Source organism: Marmota flaviventris, chromosome 2 (genome assembly GCF_047511675.1).
Source record: "Marmota flaviventris isolate mMarFla1 chromosome 2, mMarFla1.hap1, whole genome shotgun sequence".
In the NCBI taxonomy this organism is placed as follows: Eukaryota; Metazoa; Chordata; class Mammalia; order Rodentia; family Sciuridae; genus Marmota; species Marmota flaviventris.
The window spans coordinates 12,470,235-12,490,763 of record NC_092499.1 but is presented as its reverse complement, the minus strand read 5'-3'; the positions used below and the strand labels follow the sequence as shown (position 1 = coordinate 12,490,763).

At 37.2% G+C, this 20,529-nt stretch overlaps 1 protein-coding gene across 3 annotated transcripts in view; it reads right to left on the bottom strand.

The window, feature by feature from the left end:
- The window catches only part of Btbd7 (BTB domain containing 7), a 113,236-nt gene that overhangs the window by 31,387 nt on the left and 61,320 nt on the right, over positions 1-20,529 (bottom strand). The window contains exon 4 of one of the 3 annotated variants that reach the window (XM_071607582.1): positions 12,431-14,341. The exons of the other annotated variants lie outside the window; for them this stretch is intronic. Within the exon in view, the coding sequence (XP_071463683.1) occupies positions 14,334-14,341 (8 nt within the window). The 3' untranslated portion in view covers positions 12,431-14,333. Of the gene's footprint in view, positions 1-12,430; positions 14,342-20,529 lie in introns of those variants that run through there. 3 annotated transcript variants of the gene reach the window in all.

Sequence of the window (20,529 nt, the reverse complement as noted above, 5' to 3'; positions counted from 1 at the left end):
TTGGACAAGGCTGGCCCTAGACTTGGCCTTAGGCATGGTGACCCTTTAATGGCACCAGATTAGAAATATGATTAAAAGTACAAACAAGCTTGAAGAAAAGTTGTTTCGATTCTTCCCTGCTAACCTATATGGTGACTGATTGTGGGACTTGAGGCAAGAAGGAATTGAGGGTGGCAGAAAGCAAGAGAAAGAGAGGCTTTCAATTTAGACAGCTGCATTACTAACTCTTGACTCACTCTTACCACCCTGTGCTGGATCAAAAGACTTAGTTCTTCATATGCAGGCTAAAGCAATCCATTACTGTGCAGAGGATTATGGTGAACACTGTACCTTTCTCTAGGACAGAAAACCTTAAATTTCTACGTCCTACCCATCTTCCTTTGACCTTTATATGTAATCAATGTGTTCCACCGATTCTTCCTTCAAAATACTCTTTGATTAGCCTCTTTAATTCTACCTCTAAGACATGTCTATACGTACTGGCACAAACACCACCTCTTTTCAAATTCTAAGCACCTCACACATCAATTCTTGAAAAGCTTTCCTACTTTCTCCTTCCCTCTGATATTCCAATCTACATGGCTGAAAGGTTTATGTTTTCTAAAATGCCATTATCACCACATCATCCCTACTTACCTATTACAAACGGAGCTAAGAATTCCAGATCTAAGGCAGAAAATGCGAGTCAAGATATATGGGTTGGAAGACAAGCCAACCTGTGCCTCAATGTTTTAAACTGCCTTCCTCAGATCGTAACATCTGGGAGATGGGTGGATACATATATGCTCCCCTCCACCTCTCCCTAGGGGTACAATTCTGAAGAGTCTAAACCCAGACCTCCCAGGCATGACCAGCTCAGGGAACCACTCATATATATACTGCTCTCCTGCCTTCCCAGCTTCACCCTTTCTTGGGAGAACCTACCAAATACATGATCTGCATTCAAGCTCAGATGTAGGGCTGTGCTTGCATCAGGGATCATTAGGAATGAGAGGAAATACCCAAAGATAGCTAGAAATGGCCCTAGAAAACAAGATTCTTGAATGATATTCCAGAATTAGATCCCCCCCAACCCATACACTTATAAGTGAGGGAGGTGATAACCTCTGCTGGCAGCAAAGGACAACAGGAGGATTTTCACTAGGAGCAGATTAACATGATGTGTAAATGAAAGATGAATTAGCTCAGCAGAAATGGTGGCACTTAAATGGAATGAGAACATTAGTGCACATAAGTCCCTGATACTGGCTGGCTTTAGTGAACAGCTTTAGAAGCCATGCAAAAAGAAAACTATTGGCTCAGCTTAACCAACTCTTAAACCTAGGCATTCTTCAAGGTCTGGAGACCTTGAGGTCAGTATTTAAAGAAACCCTATTCCTGCCACTGCATGGTGCACTGCCATAACTCATGCTCAAGATTTAATTTGCAGGACATCAGAGCTACAAAGAAGATTTGAATGAAAGCCTCACTAAGTCTTCAATGATAAAACCTGGGTCCTGATAGGAATATTTGGACACAGAAACCCAGAATGGGGATGTTTGATTCAGTGACCTGAAATGTTGTTACATCCCAAGATTTGCCCAAATTTTCTCGTCTAGGAAAAGGAGCTTCCTCCAACTCTCAGCTGGAAAACAACAGCATATTTTTGTCTGGAGACCCTGAAAAGATCATGCCTGTCTTCTTCAAGATCTGCTCCTGCTTCTTCCCACTACATCCAAACCAACAATCCAGATGAGGTTTATAGCTGTCTGATTAAGAAAATACAGTTCCTGTGTTAGAAGGTAGGAGTACAGACACCCAAAGAATTCTAAGACCATCTATGTACTGGCAGGCCAACTTGTGGTTGTGCATCTTGAGTGTGCTGCAGTAAGAAGGAGCTCATTCAGAACCCAAGGGATACTCAGGGGCATCTTCTGGTGCTTCTTTGCCTGATAACAAAGACTCAGCAACTGTAGCAAGTGTTAATGACGAAACAAGAGCTTGGACACCCCTGGGATAAAAGTCTGGGTTACCTTACCTGGTAGACTACCCAGATGTGCTGAAGTATTGGTAAAGGGGGACAATAGGGTGATCGGTCTGATTTATAGTATTCCAACTGGCTTTAACCTGAATAATTTCTCACAATCTCTATCCCTGTAGGGATAAAAAAAATATAAAATATAAAAAATAAAAATAAAAAATATAAAAAGAAATATGTGAGACTTAGAAGGCAGAAGAAAGCAGCTATTACCTTCTAAAAGTTACTATAGCTAGGTGACACATGTCACAGAAGTGCTAGTGGATTCTGACTTGTCCTTGCTTCTTCTCTGCATCCAGATGTCCCACCCAAGTCCATCCTCATGCCTACCACTAGATGCATGGATACAGTACCACTGACACAACAGCCAATCTCCATGAGTCCCTTTCCCCAGTCCCAATTTGGAGGCTGGACATGTGTGGCTTCTCACGTACACAACTCATCTGGTCCTTTGCCACTCTCTCTTTCAGATCTTTACTTCCTCAGCTTCTCTGGCAACTGTATAAGCTCCAAATCCTTATTCCATATGTTGTAGTTGCTCAGCTTCCCTGACTGAATTCTGATAGTTGTAAGATCATGAGTTAGAGCTTCCAGCTAGATGTGGCAGCTGGAATGTGGCTAATTCCACCATTTCCCTGAAGCAAGTCTCTGGCTGTGCTGTGACTGGCCACATGAGTTGGATTAATGGAGTACACAAACTAATTTGAGTGACTCAAGCAGACTGAATTGGGCATTTCATGCTTACCTCATGTCTTCTCTGCTTTTCACCCCCAGCAAGCCAGTTTCAAAGCCAGTATCCTAAAAGACCTTGCCTCAACTGTACTTTTGTAACTTCTATATTCAGGTGTGGAAATTCTGACACCTTGAATAGGCACTCCTAGGAATTGACCAGGCACCCATACATATGAAAACCATGAGATGCAAGGAAGTAAACACCCCATGAGAAACACTTTCCACAGAGGCTGGGGGAATAATTGCTTTCTCTTTCCTCATGTGGACAACTCTGAAGCACATTCCATGTGGCTCCTCAGAGGGTTCCAGTAGGATAAAGCTTAGCTGTCCAGAGCAAAACTGAATTGGTTCTCTCATTTAATTTCATTCTTCCCAGTCTTCCATTCCCATTCTCTGGAAGAATTTCCCGAAATTAACTATCTACATGGATATCCTTATAGTAGATTTCACTTTCAGAAGGAAAGCTAGACTAACATAGAACAGATAAAAAAATCCCTACTCCTGACAATGGTCAATAAGAAAGTCATTTTAAATTGCTACTCTGGGTTTTACTCAAACTAATGGTCCATTCAATCTTAGATTTCAGGTTAATTTTCTAGGCTTTTATTTAAAAATCTTTATTTATTGAGCCATGTGCCAGATTCTATATTAGATGCAGGAGATACAATGATATAAACAATACTGTTCTCGATCTCAGGAAGCTAACAAAATTCTAGGAGAAGCAGAAAAGAAAGTAGGTGATTTCACCTCTATGCAATAAGCCATAAGAGGGATAGACAAAAGGCTGTGGTGACTATAGCTTTTCAGTTGAGGCGACATTGAAAATACACCTTTTTAAAGAAATGGGAAGAAATGGTATTCCAGGCAAAGGAAGAATGTGCGTGCGTGCGTGCGTGCGCGCATGTAGCAGCTGTTGAAGTGACCACAGAATATGTAGTTTCAAAAAATGGTTTGTTGAAGAAGAAGAATATTTATAATAAAATCTAGTTCTCTTCACCAATTCTAGTTGTCTACATTCCACCAGCATTATAAATCTGTCACCTGGAGTGTTTCAAATAGTTTGAACCCACTCTCCTAGAAAAAAAATAAAATTTTCTCTTCAAAATCAAAGTACTTGTATAAGGCTTCAATAAATTTGTTTTCTTCTAATTATTTAATTAATCCATAAAACATTGTTGGTATTAACTGATCTGACCTATGAAAATATTATCAGAGTAAAAATTACCATAAACTTAGTTGGTTAAAACAACACTTTTATCATCCTGTACTTTCTGTGTGGAGGAGCCTGGGCATGGCGAGCTGGCTGGCTCTTCAGTCAGGGTTTTGTTCATGTGCAATGAAGGTGTCAACTGGGCTTGCATGTCACCTAAAGGCTCAACTGGGAAAGAATATGCCTCCAGGGGCTGGGGTTGTGGCTCAGTGGTACAGTGCCTGCCTCACATGTGTACTGGTTTTGATTCTCAGCACCACACATAAATAAATGAATAAAATTAAGGTCTATCAACAACTAAAATAAATAAATAAATATATATATATAAAAAGAATACGCCTCTCCAAATTAATTCAGACTGTTGGCAGACTTCTTTCTCTATGGCGGTAGACTAAGCCCAATTCTCACCTTGTGGTTTTCTCATCCGGCCATCTCACCAAAGATGAGATCTCACCAAGCTGGGGAAGAGTTTGTAGCACCAGTTGGCTTTGAAATGGAGTTCTATAAGATAATCTAATCATAGGAATGACATCCCATAGTTTTGCCTTTGATCACAGATTACACATAGGAAGAGGGGATTACATAACAGTCTGAATACCAGAACACAGGGACCACTGAAGGCCTCCTCTTTGTCTACCTGTTCCAGTACATTTATGACCACCTAAGCAATATGTAGTCAGACAAGCCTTATCACTTACTCTGCCCTTAAGCACCCCCGTGTCTTTCATCTATTTTTGTTCCTCCCGGCAGAATATCTAATTTTACTTCTCTAAAGAGAGGTAAGAATGCTATCAACATTTTAGGTATGCATCAGAGTATGGTGGGGAGTTAAATTGGGTGTTTCTGGGTTTTATTGCTCATACTCATGTAGCTGATACTCAGAATTTTATTGTTCCTTTGGGTAGAGAGGCATGATCAAGGTATTGTCTTAAAATGTAACATTTAGCCACACGGAAGTGCATCTTCCAAGGTCTGGTCCTATTATAATCTTATGAGATTTTCTTGCATTAGCTAAATGCCAGAAGTAATTGGTCATATTGTAGCTATCACCTAAATATTTTGTGTTCCCCTTTAATGTGGTTTAAAAGTCATGTACACTCTCTGGATTGCCCATCTGGAAGGATATACAAGAAACTGGTGACACTGTCTCTGGAGAGGAACTGAGTAGCTGGGAGACAAGGTTGAAAGGGCAAGAACCTTCACTTTTTTTGAATTCTGTCCTATGTGAAGATATTACCTATTCCAAAAATTAACCACCACCACCATGCTATGGAAGTTGCCAAGAATTCCTTTCCTTACCACTCAGTAAAATCAACCACTGACCACAAAACCCAAGCAAATGTTGGAAAGGAAATGAGAAGGTTCTGTATCCTGAGAACATTACTTCCTTTTACAGGAAGGAGGCAATCACTGACATTCATGGTGTGTGTGTGTGGTGTGTGTGTGTGTGAGAGAGAGACAGAGAGAGAGAATATGATGTGTGTGTGTGTGTGTGTGTGTGTGTGTGTGTGAGTGAGAGATAAAGTATGTGCACTGAGTGCTATATTCTTTATTCCTGTAAATGGAGAGAGAGAATGAGAATATGAATATATGCACTGAGTGCTATATTCTTTATTCCTATATATGTTGCCAAGCCCTACAAGAGAGAAAAGCAGACAAAGATGGAAAAGATGCTAAAAACTTCTGGAGAAAAACTTTGGTAACTCAGAAAAGGAAGAGGGTAAAACACACAGGAAACTGACAGGAGTCAAAATTTCTCTTTAGACCACGAAACTGAAATAAATACACACACACACACACACACACACACACACACACACACAGAGTCTCTCTCTCTCAAGTTTAACAAACCTTAAGATACTTAATGATATTCCTCTATTTTACTTTATAAATTAGTGTTTATAAAGCAGGACATTTTAAGTGTTTATAGTGAGTGCTCTGGGGGAGAGCAGCATATGAATGGGAAATATACTCATGAGGGTATAAGTTCTCTGTATGTAGACAGCATGTAAAAATCCTTTGCTATATGGGGGAGGAGAGGGTGGGATTGGGTGGGGTTAAGGTGTGTGTGTGTGTGTGTGTGTGTGTGTGTGTAAGAGAGAAATGTGAAACTAGGACCTATAGGAGGCCTGAATACCCTGAAAATGAACACATTCTTAAATACAGGATACACCACTACACTAGAATTGACCAGAGACTCAATTCTAATTTTCTTTTATCTGTGAGATGTGTGACGTTTTCACCTATTTGCTCACCTGAAAAATGTGGATGATACTGTATATCTCATTTGATTATTTTGAGCATTTTATAACACATACATGGCACTTACTAATGTTTAATTTAAGGGAAATATTATATAAATGGCATTTAAGGACACCAACAATACTGGTATGTTCTGATTCAAGAGCAAGCACAGGATTTGTGGGGAATATGAGGGTAGGAAGGAAGTATAGTCTCCTAAGAGCAGAGCTAATTAAAGATCCATAAAGGGAACTGAAATATTAACAACCTAAACGTATTATATACTTCTCTGTTGCAGATTTGTCAAAGTACTAAATTAAAAAAACAAAACAAAACAAACCACACAACAAACTCTACTCAGTATGTGAAAAGCTCAGTAGATTTATACCTCTGTATCTAAAAACAGAAGATGGTGGTTTACCTTGGGTATAAAGATAACTGTAGCATGATCACTATTCTTAAACCACCATTCCACTAGTGACAAATAGTAAATTAGTAGTCTTATTTCTATTTTAATAAAAAAGGAAAAAGTCTAGAACTTAGTGGGGTAGAACCATGATTATGCTTTTCAGAAAACTCTGGACGTCTCCTGGATGGTCACCTCTTACATGATCATGTGCTGACTTTACAACAATGCGTCTCTTGGAGACATATTCCCTCTAATCCCAAATGAGAGCAGCTCCAGAGTCAGAAGGGGCACTCACACGCTTCCTAGCTGTAAACTAGGTTATAGATCCTTTGCTCATGTGTGGGATAATATCTAAAGAGAATAATGTGAATAAGGTGCTTAACACAGTGGCTGGCAAGGAACAGATACTCAATAAATTCTTCTGAATAAGTGAGTACAGTATAAAACTTTTTAAAGAATTAGTAGGGGCTGGATATGTAGCTCAGGAGTAGAGCACCTGTCTGGCACAAGCAAGGCCTTGAGTGTGATTCCAAACAAAAAGGAAAAAAAAAAAAGTGACCTATAATTTATAGATTTTAATCTGCTTACAGAATTTTATGCACCTTTTTTTGGAAAAAATAATTATTTTTTAGTTAGAGGTGAACACAATATCTTTAGTTTATTTTTATGTGGTTCTGAGGATCGAACCTAGTGCTCTCACATGCTAGGCGAGTGGTCTACCTCTGAGCCACAACCCCAGCCCTGTATGCACTTTTTTAAACCCATGATTTCTAGAACCTTTCTTACAGTTTCTAAATCTGGTAGCCAAAAGAGCTTTCGGAAAATGCAAATGTGATCAGGCGACACAGCTTGCTGTAGATAGGATTGAACATGGGGCCTGCACAACCTAGGTAAGTGCCCTACCACTGAGCTACATCTCTAGTTCTTTTAAAATTTTATTTTGAGACAGGGTCTCACAAAGTTGACTAGGTTGGCCTCAAACTTTCAATCCTCTGCCTCAGCTTCCTGAATAGCTAAGATTATAGGCATGCACCACCATGCACAGGAGGATGAGGCTTTATGATTTCACCATGGCATACAAAGTTCTTTATATCATCTAGCCCTGTTTGCCTCTGTAGCCTCACTTCTTACCCACCCCTCTTATCTTTGCAACCTCATTTTTTTTTTCCCAGCCCAAAGTGCCTTCCCCTTCAGGCCTTCAAAGCTGCTGTTCCTTCTGTCTGACTTGCTCCTTTTACCTTCAATCTTTACTTAAATCCTATTCTTTCTCCAGGTCTTGCTTCTCTGGGAAGTTTCTGAAGATGTTCTCCAATCCCTACTCTCCACACTGGGTCTGGGACTCCTCTTCCTCCTAGGTGCTCTCCTAGAATCTAGGACCCTGTTTCATTAGGGCACTTCTGCTATAATTGCTGGCTGGTACTTGCCACTGGACTATTGTACCCATTACTTTAACCTCAGGGCCTAGCACAGAGTAAGAGCTAAGTAAGTGTTGCAGAATAAATAAAATATAGGAATTCATAATGTAATTCTATGCCAAGGGGCCTGTATGAATTGACAGGCTATATATTTTCTGCTTCAATAATGTCCCATTTTTACTTTTATTTGCTTGAAAATTCACGCAGCAGCTCCTCCTTCAAGTTTATAGGCCTGTTATGATAATAAGACTTACAACATTGCATCCATCTCCCCCCTCAAGCCACCCCCCACTTTTTGGCAGTGCTGGGGATGGAACCCAGGGCCTTTTGTATCCTAGGCAAGCGCTCCACCTCTAACTATACTCCCAGTCTCATTTACTTCTATTTAATCCAATTCATCTAAAAAATAGCTTAGAAGTAGTATTCACACCAGTGAAGACTTCAGGTTTATATTAAAAAAAAAAAAAAAAAAAAACCTAACAATTTACTAAAAAATGAGGTATAAGGATAACAAAACTATTTAGTCATATAGTTTAGCTTAAGAAAATTTCTAAACCTTTCATAAGTAAATATAAGCTCAAATGTTAATAGATTTAGAAAAACAATGTGATGTTCATGTACTTTCTAGAATCATTGTAATGGATCACAGTTTCAAAATCCAGCATTGCTCTTTGAAGTAAACTTCAATTAGTAAGGAAAACTGAGTAGAAACCTAATATTAAAACCAAATCATGGGATGGGGTTGTAGCTCAATGGTAGAGTGCTTGCCTAGTATAGGTGAGGAACTGGGTTTAATCCTCAGTACTACATAAAAAACAAATAAAATAAAGGTTAAATTCTTAAAAAAAAATCACCGTAGTAAAGGTCTAATTCTATTGAGGCTGAAGAGAAATATGTTTAGAAACAAAGACAAACAAAAACATCTAAATGTATAAATGTATTTTTTTCTCCTCTCCAGATTTTTTATTGGTGCATTGTAGTTATAAATAATGATGGGATTTTCTGGGCCCAGTGGTGCATGCCTATAATCCCAGCAGCTTGGGAGGCTGAGGCCCTAAGCAACTCAGTGAGACCTTGTCTCAAAATAAAATACAAAAAAAAGGGCTGGGGAAGTGGTTCAGTGGTTAAGTGCTCTTGAGTTCAATCCCCAATACCCCTCCCCCACAAAAAAGATAGGATTTGTCATTACATATTTTTGGTTTTCTACTGCCACTTTCAGATATGCGGACATTTACCTTTAAATACTATGAGATGTAAAACATTATCAGCAGTTTTTAATATACATCAATACTAAGTATGAGGTGAATAAAAATGTTTTAGTGCAAAGAACTACAACAGAACTTGAAGTCTTTTAATAAAACAAAGTCATCCCCCTTTTGGGGGACATACTAACCCACATCATTTTAATAATAGAGCCTGATAGTCATTACCCTGAAATATATGAAAAAATGTAAAATCATGTAGTTTCTGGACAGTTTATAATCACTCAATGTTTTAGCAGTCCTTTGGAGACAATGATAAAAAGGTAGTATTGTTAACAGTACTTATCACTGGAAGGGAGATTAGGAGTTGTGAAATATTCTGCATTACTGCCTGAATCCAGCCACTAGTGCATCTATTGCTTATAATTTTTAGAAAGTAACTTAATATAGTTATTAAAAATAAACTCTAGCTGGGCATCATAACACACACCTGTAATCTCTGTAACTTGGGAGGTTGAGGTAGGAGGACTGAAAAATTTAAAGACAACTTCATCAACTCAGTAAGGCCCTAAGCAACTTAGTGAGACCCTGCTTCAAAATGAAAAATAAAAAGAGCTGGAGATGTAGCTCACTGGCAAAGTGTCCCTGGGTTCAATCCACGGTACCAAAACAAAACCAAAAGCTCTAAATGTACCAACAAAAAATTTCTCCAAGATTTATTAACTATGAACAAGAGAAGACAGAGTGATATGTATATTGTGATGCTATTTATAAAACAAAACAAGATATGTATGTGAAACACATACTAACATGCACACACAAAGATCTGTAAGGAAACCCCTGTTCAGAGCATCACTGATAAGAGTCCGGGGAAAGCAGTGGTCATGGGTGAAAATACACTTTATATCATATTTCTGTATCATTTCCCACTTTTTTCAACAATAAGCACAAATTGCTGTTGAAATGAATTAACTCAAATTTAAAGTTTTGGCATAGAGCTGTTGAGGATGGTTTATTTATAAATGTTATAAAACATATAATCTAAAGCCTTTGAAAGTACAAGTTGTATGTGGAAGCTCAGATCCTGAGTGTATGTAGGTATTTAGTTATTTTTGCTTTCAAGTCCATCTTTTGGTCAACAGAAGTAGCCTTGGGGAGAAAACAATGTAGGCAATTGCTTCCTCATCTCTAAAATGGGAAGAAGACAGCAGCTACCACATAGGTCACTATAAAGACCAAATAAAGTATCCCTTAAAAAAAAAAAAAGTTCAGCCCAGTGCCTTTCCCACAGTAATAGTTAAGTAAGATCATTACTCATCTAGAGTCTTAAATACTTTCTTCTAAGCACTTCCAAAGCCAAAAGTAGACAGACTGCTTACATTTGGTCAGAATCCTTTGGATATTTTAGGGGATAACAGCAGAATTTGATTTTAAAGCTGAAACTTCAACTTTGTACCATAATTCTGGGTTTGAAAAGCCCAGAGTGTCTTCCTTCTTCGGTCATTGTCTTTTTTCTTAATCAAATATTTATTTTTTTAGTTGTAGTTGGATACAACAGCTTTATTTTATTTTTATGTGGTGCTGAGGATAGAACCCAGGGCCTCACACATGCTAGGCAAGTGCTCTGCCACTGAGCCACAACTCCAGCCCCTCCTTCTGTCATTTTCCTACCTTAGTCACTTGTATACTCCCCCAATCTTATTTTATTTAATATCAAATAACCCGCATCTTGGACTCCCATTAGTTTTTGTCCTCTGCACTGGAAGGCCTAAGAGTAGTCAAAATTTGACAACGGCAAGTTACAAAATAAACTGACTTTAAGAAAGGTGACAATTAGGCCATTTCTCTAAGAGAAAAGGGGGCTCTAAGTGCATCAAATTAAAGTAGAGTGGGAGTTTATACCAAATAATACCTATGCTACCTTGGGAATGCTCTATGGACCATTTTTTATGATGTTCTACCATCAAAATTGGAATGTTCCTCAAAACTGTAATCATGTAAGTGCTGAGGCTGAATGTTTAAAGAGTCTGAATCTGGTGAACTTTTATACTTAGAATTGTGCTGTCAAATATGTGCAAAGAAAACAATTCTTACCAACAGAAAACTCCTACAGAACTGTTAACACAAGTCGGTTTTTAAAACACATGTGAGAAGGCCCTCCCACTGTGAGCCACAACAGTGGTCAGTGCCTGCACATCTATAGGGAAACTAGCTCAAATTGAGAAGCCCAGATGGAGTTTATACGGTTAGTGTGTGGCAGAGCCAGGATTGGAACACAGGTCTAATTTCAAAGCTCATGTTTACAAAATACCATTGTATAGGAGCACTATTACTTATCTCAGAACCTGTACAAATGGAAAACCCATTTTCGAAGCTTCTCAGGGCAATGAAGAGGAAATGAAACAACATATGTAAAGTGCCTGTCATGAAGCTAAGTGCATCGTGGAATTCAAAACCTATTTGTTTCATTTCTCTTTTCCCTGGAATAACATAACAATGATGTTCAATAAATGGTAACCTTAAATATAAAAATTAGCTTACTCTATGTCTTATTTTAAGACTGACATCAAAAGTTCTGATCAACGAATGTTAATTAACTATTGTACTTTAATTTGAAAGTTATATATAAATAGTGATATGTGCAAGGTATAATGAAGGACAGTTTCTCAAGAATTCAAAATAAAATGTGGTATCAAAAATTTACAAATCTCCTGCTATTTTACCTTTTCCTTCTAGCAATCCTTGGAATTTCATTATCACAGAGAAAAGGTTTGCTTACTGTTGAGAAAAGACTTCTAACTAAATTCCACATAATTTTAAATAAAAATAAGAAACACAGACAGGCGTAGTGGTGCACACCTGTAATCCCAGCAGCTTGGGAGGCTGAGGCAGCAGGATCTTGAGTTCAAAGCCAGCCTCAGCGAAAGCAAGGCCCTAAACAACTCAATGAGACCCTGTCTCTAAATAAAATATGAAATAAGGCTGGGGATCTGGCTCAGTGGTTGAGTGCCCCCGAGTTCAATTGCCGGTACCAAAAAAAGAAGAAACACAACAGATTCTACTACAAGTGAACTGTACGTATTTTAGAAACACTTCTTGTTATGGCTATAAGACACAAGATATATATTTACATTTAAAAAGTCATATAAAAAGCCATACTATTCATTTATATGTATTGTCTTTTATGTTTATAAACAGGGGTGAATGAACATTCCATTTCAACAGACAGGAAACAAATATGGCGACTTCTTACAATTTTATTTTCCCATAATAAATTAAACAAGTAAAGGTAATTTAGAGTAAGAATTTCCAAGTTACTTTAATGCTGAGTTATATTACTTATTGTGAATATAAATCATTGTCATAATCACTGTAAATACATTTTTATTTCTGAATTTTAGATGCATGATTAATTATTTAATCTAAATTGTAAACTAGTGCAAAAGGTTATGGTTGACCTTGGATTAAACTATTTTGGCTTCCGAATATGAACAGCGGTGGGCTGAATATATAGTTCTGTTGGTAGCATGCTTGCCTCGCATGCACAAAGTCCTGGATTCAATCCAAACAAAAACAAACAAAACAGTGTCATTTAAAATTCAACTGATATTCTACTTCATATCAATGGACAAGTAAACAGCTGATGAGACAATTTTATTTGAAATGTAACTTAAAATTCTGAGTTAGAAGGCAGTTACACATTGTTTAGACTATATTTAAATTTATGTCTCTAAATACTTCAAATTTATCTCCTGGATTGGAATTAAAGTGTTTTCATTTTGTTTGCAACTTCTAGGGCTAAGCATTACACACACACACACACCCCTTGCCTTTTTTGCAGTAATGGGTATCGAATCCAGGTCTTGTGCATACTAGGAAAGCATTTCACCACTGAACCACACTCTCAAGTCCCCCTTTTTCTTTTTTGTAAAAAGGTTACTCAGTTTTCATAGGTATTAAAAATAATTCAAAATATGAGTCTAGTAAGAGCAAAGCTCTGTGTAAGATCTTGGGTGATTCAAAGATGACCACCTCTTATTACACAACATAATAATACACTAGGTGACAGAGTAAATGAAGCAGGTGCATATGTAATTGCAAACAAGTTAGAAAATTGAAAAAAACTAAGAAAAATAAATGTTTTGAAAGTTGTCAGGAAGTAGAAAATATCTTTAACTTGGAATGACTAGGATGAAACAAGGTATGTGAGTAGCATGTCAGTTTGGTCTTAAAAGGTTTAGATAGAATTTGAAGATTTAGCAATAAAAGGCAAATCTACTCCAGGAAAAAGAAAAACAAAGCCCAGAGGGAGAGTTTATAAAAAATGGTTTGTTTGAAAATAAAATATGCAATCAAGTACTATGCTTTAAAACTCAGACTTTAAATAAAAATTGTTTTAAAATGTTATTTCATTATGATTACAGATATATAATCTCAAGAGTCCCTTAACTGTCATTCAAGAAGCTAAAATTAATTTTAATCTGTTGTATGTTTAACTGAAACCTGCATTTACTACTCTGATCTGTTGATAATGGTCTTTAGCTTAGTTCCATTATTCTCTAGGAAGTACATTCAGACTAATCTGCTGAAGAGGAAACAATTACAAACAGAAGTAAAATGAACTGCCAAATCCACTGAACTGCCACAGAAGAAAGAATGTCAACACTGGAACAATGGAGAGGAGGAGGAGAAGAGGGAGTAATGGGTGGGTGAGTGGGGACAGTGAGTCTGCTAGTTTGCATTTATTTCAAGTCACACACTCTTGGAAGCTGACCAAATTGCTAAAGAAAAATTAGGTCATTTTGTTCAGTTGCTTCTCTGTCAGATTTTAAATTCAATAAAATGTAATCATGTTCATGATTAAAAATATGGCAAATGCAATATGCAGTCCATTTTGGAATGAAAGTTATAAATAAATTTCATCTTCCAAAGATTAAAAATGCATTTTTGATCCAGAAAAAGTTTAAAGTCTTCTGTAAAATGTCCAGCACTGAAATATTCATGTAGATGTTGATAATTCTGAGCTATTTTGTTCTGAGGTCAAAATAGCTGAGGGTTGTTAAAGTTCTAAGAAAATCTACAGTTCTTCTACAGTGTGGCATTTTTCTCAAAAACCTGTAAAACAATAAGAGGTTACCCTCATTGTTTTCACAATGTCAAAACTATTTACCAGAGTGTGCGAAGGTCATTGTCAAAGTGATCAATCACCTAGTTCTTGCAAGGTTCTTCCAATCTAGTCATTTATTTTGGAATTTTATACACAAGCATTGCTATCAATCAGGTTTTTTGTGTAGTCTGCGCACACACACAAACAAAAACAAACAAACAAAAAAAAAACACCCACAAAAACCCTCACAACATTGCTGGGAAAGCTGGAAACAAGGTCCAGTAAATAAGATAGACAGAGGGCTGCCAGGTAGCGACTCCACCAAATGGAAGCCAAGCGTGGCCAATGAGTCACCATGGCACCCTGGCCACAAGGACTCCTGCTCTGTCTGGACAGTGAATGTCAGCACCACATCACAGTTGTGATGTGACTTCTTTTTCCACTAGATGTTGCTGCCCCATTCTGTTTCCAGAAATAATTCTCTATAATAGTCTGCTTTTGTCATTAGATCTTATTTCAAAAAGCCTAGTTGACAAGTTGAAGCCCTATTCACAGAGAACTAGGAAGCAAATCTTTGGCCCTTTAGACTTTTCCACTGGTAAGTGGGCACTGCCATCTATTAAGACCTATGCCATGAAGAATTCTCCAAAACTAGGAAGAAGGTTCTAATGCTGGGCAGCCAAACAAGTCAAGACTCATACACAAATAGAAAAGAGAATGGCAAAGAACAGAAGAAAACCCTCTGTCCTCTAACTGTTCTGGAGCAGCCTGAGTGGTGACCCACACAGGTCCCTGTCCTCGTAGTTTTTTAAACCTCCTTCCAAGGCCTACATTACCCACACCCCAAACAGTTCAGTGAAAAATTGGGCTCAGGACTGAGAGTCTTCCAAGTTGATGCTCAAGCATTACTGTAGTCTGCTATTTCATTTCTATGATGAGACCACAGCCTCCCACCCTCAACCCTGGGATCTGTCCTCAAATGCCCCTTTCTCTAACCATGCCCAAATTCCTGGCCTCAGATTGGAGCCAGAACTGGTTCGAGTCACAACTTCATCCCTTACAAGCCTGGGAAAAGACTAGTTATTAATCTCTGAGCCCCACAATACTGTCAGAATGACCAAAAAAGAAAAAGCCCTGTGTAAACTAAGATTATAAACATGATCTCATTTGTTCACAATCCTCATAGATATGATAAATTCTTCAGTCCTTTAGGACTGTGGCCTTCTCTAGGTCTCTCTGGGTCTATAACAGGCACTGATGTCACATCTTTTTTCTTCATTAAAAAATTAATTTTGAATCAAAGTTGTATGTTCTTATAATTTTAAGTCTAATAGCACTAAACACTCCAAAAACATTCCCCTCTGTAAAATGTCCAGCACTGAAATATTCATGTAGATGTTGATAAATTCTGAGCTATTTTGTTCTGAGGTCAGTAGTACTTATGCCTGTGGGTTGTTAAAGTTCTAAGAAAATCTACAGTATCTCTTCCACTCTTAGTCTTCCTCCCCAGAGGCAACTACTGCCAGTTCCTTGGCTTTTTCTTCAGATATTACCTCCATATTATAAGTTTTACTAAAGTACTATTCTGTGTTCATGATTAAATAATGCTTATTGCTCTAAAGCTGTATACTAGAATTATATTTTCTTTCACATGCAATTTTAAATTACTTAGAGATATTTTCTCTTAACCATTCGCTTGTCTATGAATTTAATGCTAATTCTTCATGAATGCAAAAGATCCATAAAATCTCTTTCAGTGATACTTAAATGCTGAAACATGTGAGTTTCAGATTTCCTCCCAGACACCTCCTTCCTGAAGCTTTTCACCCTCCTAGTCCAGTCTGGATTGGACATTCACTAGAGCAACTACTCAGCTCATACTAAGGTTTCCCTTTGCTTCTCTCCTGTGCTGGACCCCAATTTTCTGGATCTCATACCTCTCTTTTCTTTGGTGGAACACATCCTCAGTAGCTTCTTGAGTATGGAAGCAGGGGAGATAGATTTTTTGAGGCATGACTGAAAATGTCCTTATTTAGTCTTACACTTGATTGGTGATTTAGCTAAATATAAAATTTTCCGTCAGCTCTTTGAAGGCACTACACCTGTGTATTGTAGTATTCAGTAGCTGCTACAATAAAGTTTAAAACCATCTGATTCCTACTTCTCTATTATAAGACCTATTTTTTCCCCTATTATAATTTTAGAATCATCTCTTTTGGCTTAGTGTTCTGAAAAGGAAGGAACTTTTTCATATGGAAATTCCTTTAAGTTTGGGCCATAATTCTTACATTACTTATTAGATATCATCTTTTCTTTGTTCTTCTCTGGTATGTAAAATTCTAAAATTACTATTTTCTAAGATGTCAGATCTTCCAGATAAATACTCTAGTTTTCTTACATAATCACCCTTTTTGACCATCTTTGTTATTAGTTACTTTCTACAGTTAATTTTACTTTTCATTCTGCTATTTCCAAGAGCTCCTGTTTTTGCTTTTTTGTTTTTTATATTCAATATTTATTTTGCAGTGCTGGGGATGAAACCAACGGTTTTGTGTACAGTAGGCAAGTGCTCTACTGTACTATACCCTGAGCCATGTTTTTACTTTTATATCATCCCACATATGTCTCACTGATTCCATTAAATGTTGTTTTTTATATGGACAATTTTAATTCCATGGAAATTTTCTTCTCCATTCTGTCTCTGCTATTAATTTGTTATTTTTATTCTGATCTGTCTCAATTAGTTAGCTTTCCTCAAATGTCTAGTGACCTTGGACAGGTTTTCATATATATAAGTTCAAGTAAACAATAAATAACTGGAAACGTTGCTGTGTAGGAAGGATTGCTGATTGTAGTCTTACTTGTACAACAAATAGAAGCAAACTGGAGTTTTCAATGTGCAATGAGTCTGATCTCATTGTGGAAACCAAAAACATCAGTACCTATAAGTATCTATACTTTTGGGCTGTTCATCATTCCAGAGCTCCAATTCCTTCTTATACTTGCCTGGCTAGTACTAGAGCAGGGGAAAGGAGTAGGTGATCTTACCATCTAGTTTGTAGGCTTTCACATGATTCCCAGTTTCAATCCTGTGGCTCATTCCAATACTCCTCTACAGGTATTTCCAAATTGAGAATCTCTCTAGCTCAATTTCTTTACAAAGTTTGGAAATTTTAGGGAATTTCAGGTCTGTTTTTATGTTTGGTTGGAGAGGGCAATTGATAGGGTAAGTGAGGGAGAAGAAAAGGGTTTATCACTTGGTTAGAGTGTTATTAATACAAAAACAGGAAAATGGATTATTGGAACAAAACAAAAGAATGAGTACTGACCTATATATAGAATTTATGTACACACAGGAACTTTAAGGGTAGCACAAATTAAGGGGGAATGGCTTGTTTAATATAGTCTACTCGCCAGGTGCGGTGGTGCACACATGCAATCCCAGTGGCTTGGGAGGCTATAATCAGAGCGGCTCAGGAGGCTGAGGCAGGAAGATCACAAGTTCAATGCCAGCTTCAGCAAAATGGAGGTGCTAAGCAACTCAGTGAGACCCTGTCTCTAAATAAAATACAAAATAGGGCTGGGAATGTGGCTCAGTGGTCAAGTGCCCCTGAGTTCAATCCCTGGTACCAAAAAAAAAGAGGATACTCAGCTCAATATATAGAGCATTGCAAAACTGCATCCCTTTCTAATAGCATAATACAAAGATGAATTCCAGGGTGCAGGAAAGGGCCCAAACACTCCATACTGAGACTTAAATCTGAATCCCTATCTTTAGTTATTCACTTTGCTTCTCTCTTCTTTCCAGAGTACTTAATACCAACTGGTCTAGGTCATTCCAGAGTTCTGTGGATGAATGGCCTCCCTTCTCTGGAGTAGCCCCCTTAAGCTCTAAAATCACAGGCCCCTGTCTCTGTTATGCTAATCATTATTTCTCTATTTACTTTTTTCTTCTAAAATTTTCAATATCCCTTTATCCAACTGCTATTTTCTTCTAGATGCTCCTTTCCTGGAGAAATTATACTTTTTTTATTCCTTTAGAAGAATACCAGGGCGTTGAGGGAAACAAAAATAAATTCAAATTCAATTTGTGACATATACATGGAAATCAAGTGAAGTTAAATCTGGTCCTAAAATGCCAGGCATAGAGCTATAGTTGAGGCCCTCCTACCTACTTGAGATTGCCTCCTGGCTGCTCTTGCCTAATGCCACTGCATAAAAAGCAGTCTGTGTAGGACAACAAGTTTCTCTTTTACTTCCTTGCCAAACCACCCTGGTTGTCTGCCTCTACTGCTTGTTTTAAATATTGCTCTTAAGTTTCTTTGTCTACCTTGAAGAGTGTAGGTAGTCTCAGGGTCCCAGGCCCCCTTGTTAGAATGTGTATCCTTTTCAAACTAGGCTTTATTTTTATTTTTCAATTCTTAAAATTGTGGTAAGCTAGGCACAGTAGCACCCATTTATAATCCCGGTAATTCAGGAGACTAAAGCAGGAGGATGACAATCTCAAGGCCAGTTAGTGAGACGCTGAGCAACTTACTGAGACTCTGTTAAAAAATTTAAAAAGATGACTAGGGATGTGGCTCAGTGGTAGAGGGCCTCTGGGTTCAATCCCTAGTACCAAAATTAAATAATTAAATTATGGTAAAATACATAAAAATAGAGTGGTAAATTTAATGTTATAAGTGTTTAGTTCAGTGGTATTCAATACAGTCAGATGTGCAAACATCATCATCATCATCCATCTCTATAACTCCTTTCATCTTTATAAATGAGCCTTGTTCATTTGAATCACAAAACAAGAACAAAATGACTTCTCAATTCTCTGCAAGATGGTATATAACTAGTACCATGCTAGATGCATGAGAAAGACAGTAATTCATTATATACAATAAATGTCTCAGCATATTACAGGTTCAGATTACAGAATCCTTGTTGAGAGAAGCTGATTGCAGAGTGACAAGCAACCTGATACTTAACAATAGTTTTCTAAATGCAATGATAAGAGGTACATACCAACATCCTATAGTGATAAAATTATAAGAAAATCTTAAAATCAAAAATTGCCTAGTAAAAATCTATGAAATATGCTTAGCATGTGTTTGATTAATAAATTTATTTTTAGAAAAAACGGGCCAGAGATAGTGTTTGCTTAGCACATACAAGGCCCTGTGTTCAATGCTTAGCACTGAAGAAAGAAAGAAAAGACAAGACAAAGTGGTACTGAAAGATTTATGTTGCCATAATGACTATCACTTGGCAGTTAACAATTATTGAATTTATCAGGCACCATTCATCATTTCCTTTAATCCTCATAAAGCTTGCAGTTTATTATTAATATTATTGTTTTTAAAAATGAGAAAATGGCTTTAGAGAGGTTGTGCAATTTGTTTAAGGACAAAAAAGTTAAGACATGATGGAAAAGGATTCAAACCCAGCCTGTCTGGTTCCAGAACCTGAGATCTTAAGTTTTATGGTATAAAAATCACTCCCCAAATGACCAAATAGTCTACTTCCCATGGAAATGAGGTAAAAGTTAAGCAAAGTTATGGTGCATTATAAACTCTAATTGAATATTATCATAGGTATGGGGGAAAGATATATCCCACATGGAACACAACAAAACAGCAGACTAAAAAAAGCTCCAAACTGTATTTTGAATAATAGAAGGAAACAGAAGCAGATATAATATTGTTTTTGTTTAGGGTGACTAGATTAATACAAGATTTGTTTCGTATAACATATAAAATACAATTTCTAGCTAAAGGACAAACAAAACAAAAAGCCAAAAAACCCCTCTCATTTACGAAAAGATAAGTAATCAGTATCATTCAAAGATCCAAAACTGGCTTACAATTTTACTCTTTATTCAGTTCTTCTTCTTTTATTTATTTTTTTGGTATTGGGATTTAACCCAAAAGCAATTTATCACTACATCCCAGCCCTATTATTATTATTATTAATTTTTTATTTGTAGTTGGACACAATACCTTTATTTTATTTATTTATTTTTATGTAGTGATGAGGATTGAACCCAGGACTTTGCATGTGCTAGGCAAGCACTTTACCACTGAGCCACAACCCCAGCCCGTATTATTATATATTTTTTAATATTTATTGAGTTGTAGATGGACACACAGTAACTTTATTTAGTTTTTATGTGGTGCTGAGGATCAAACCCAGTGCCTCACACATGTGA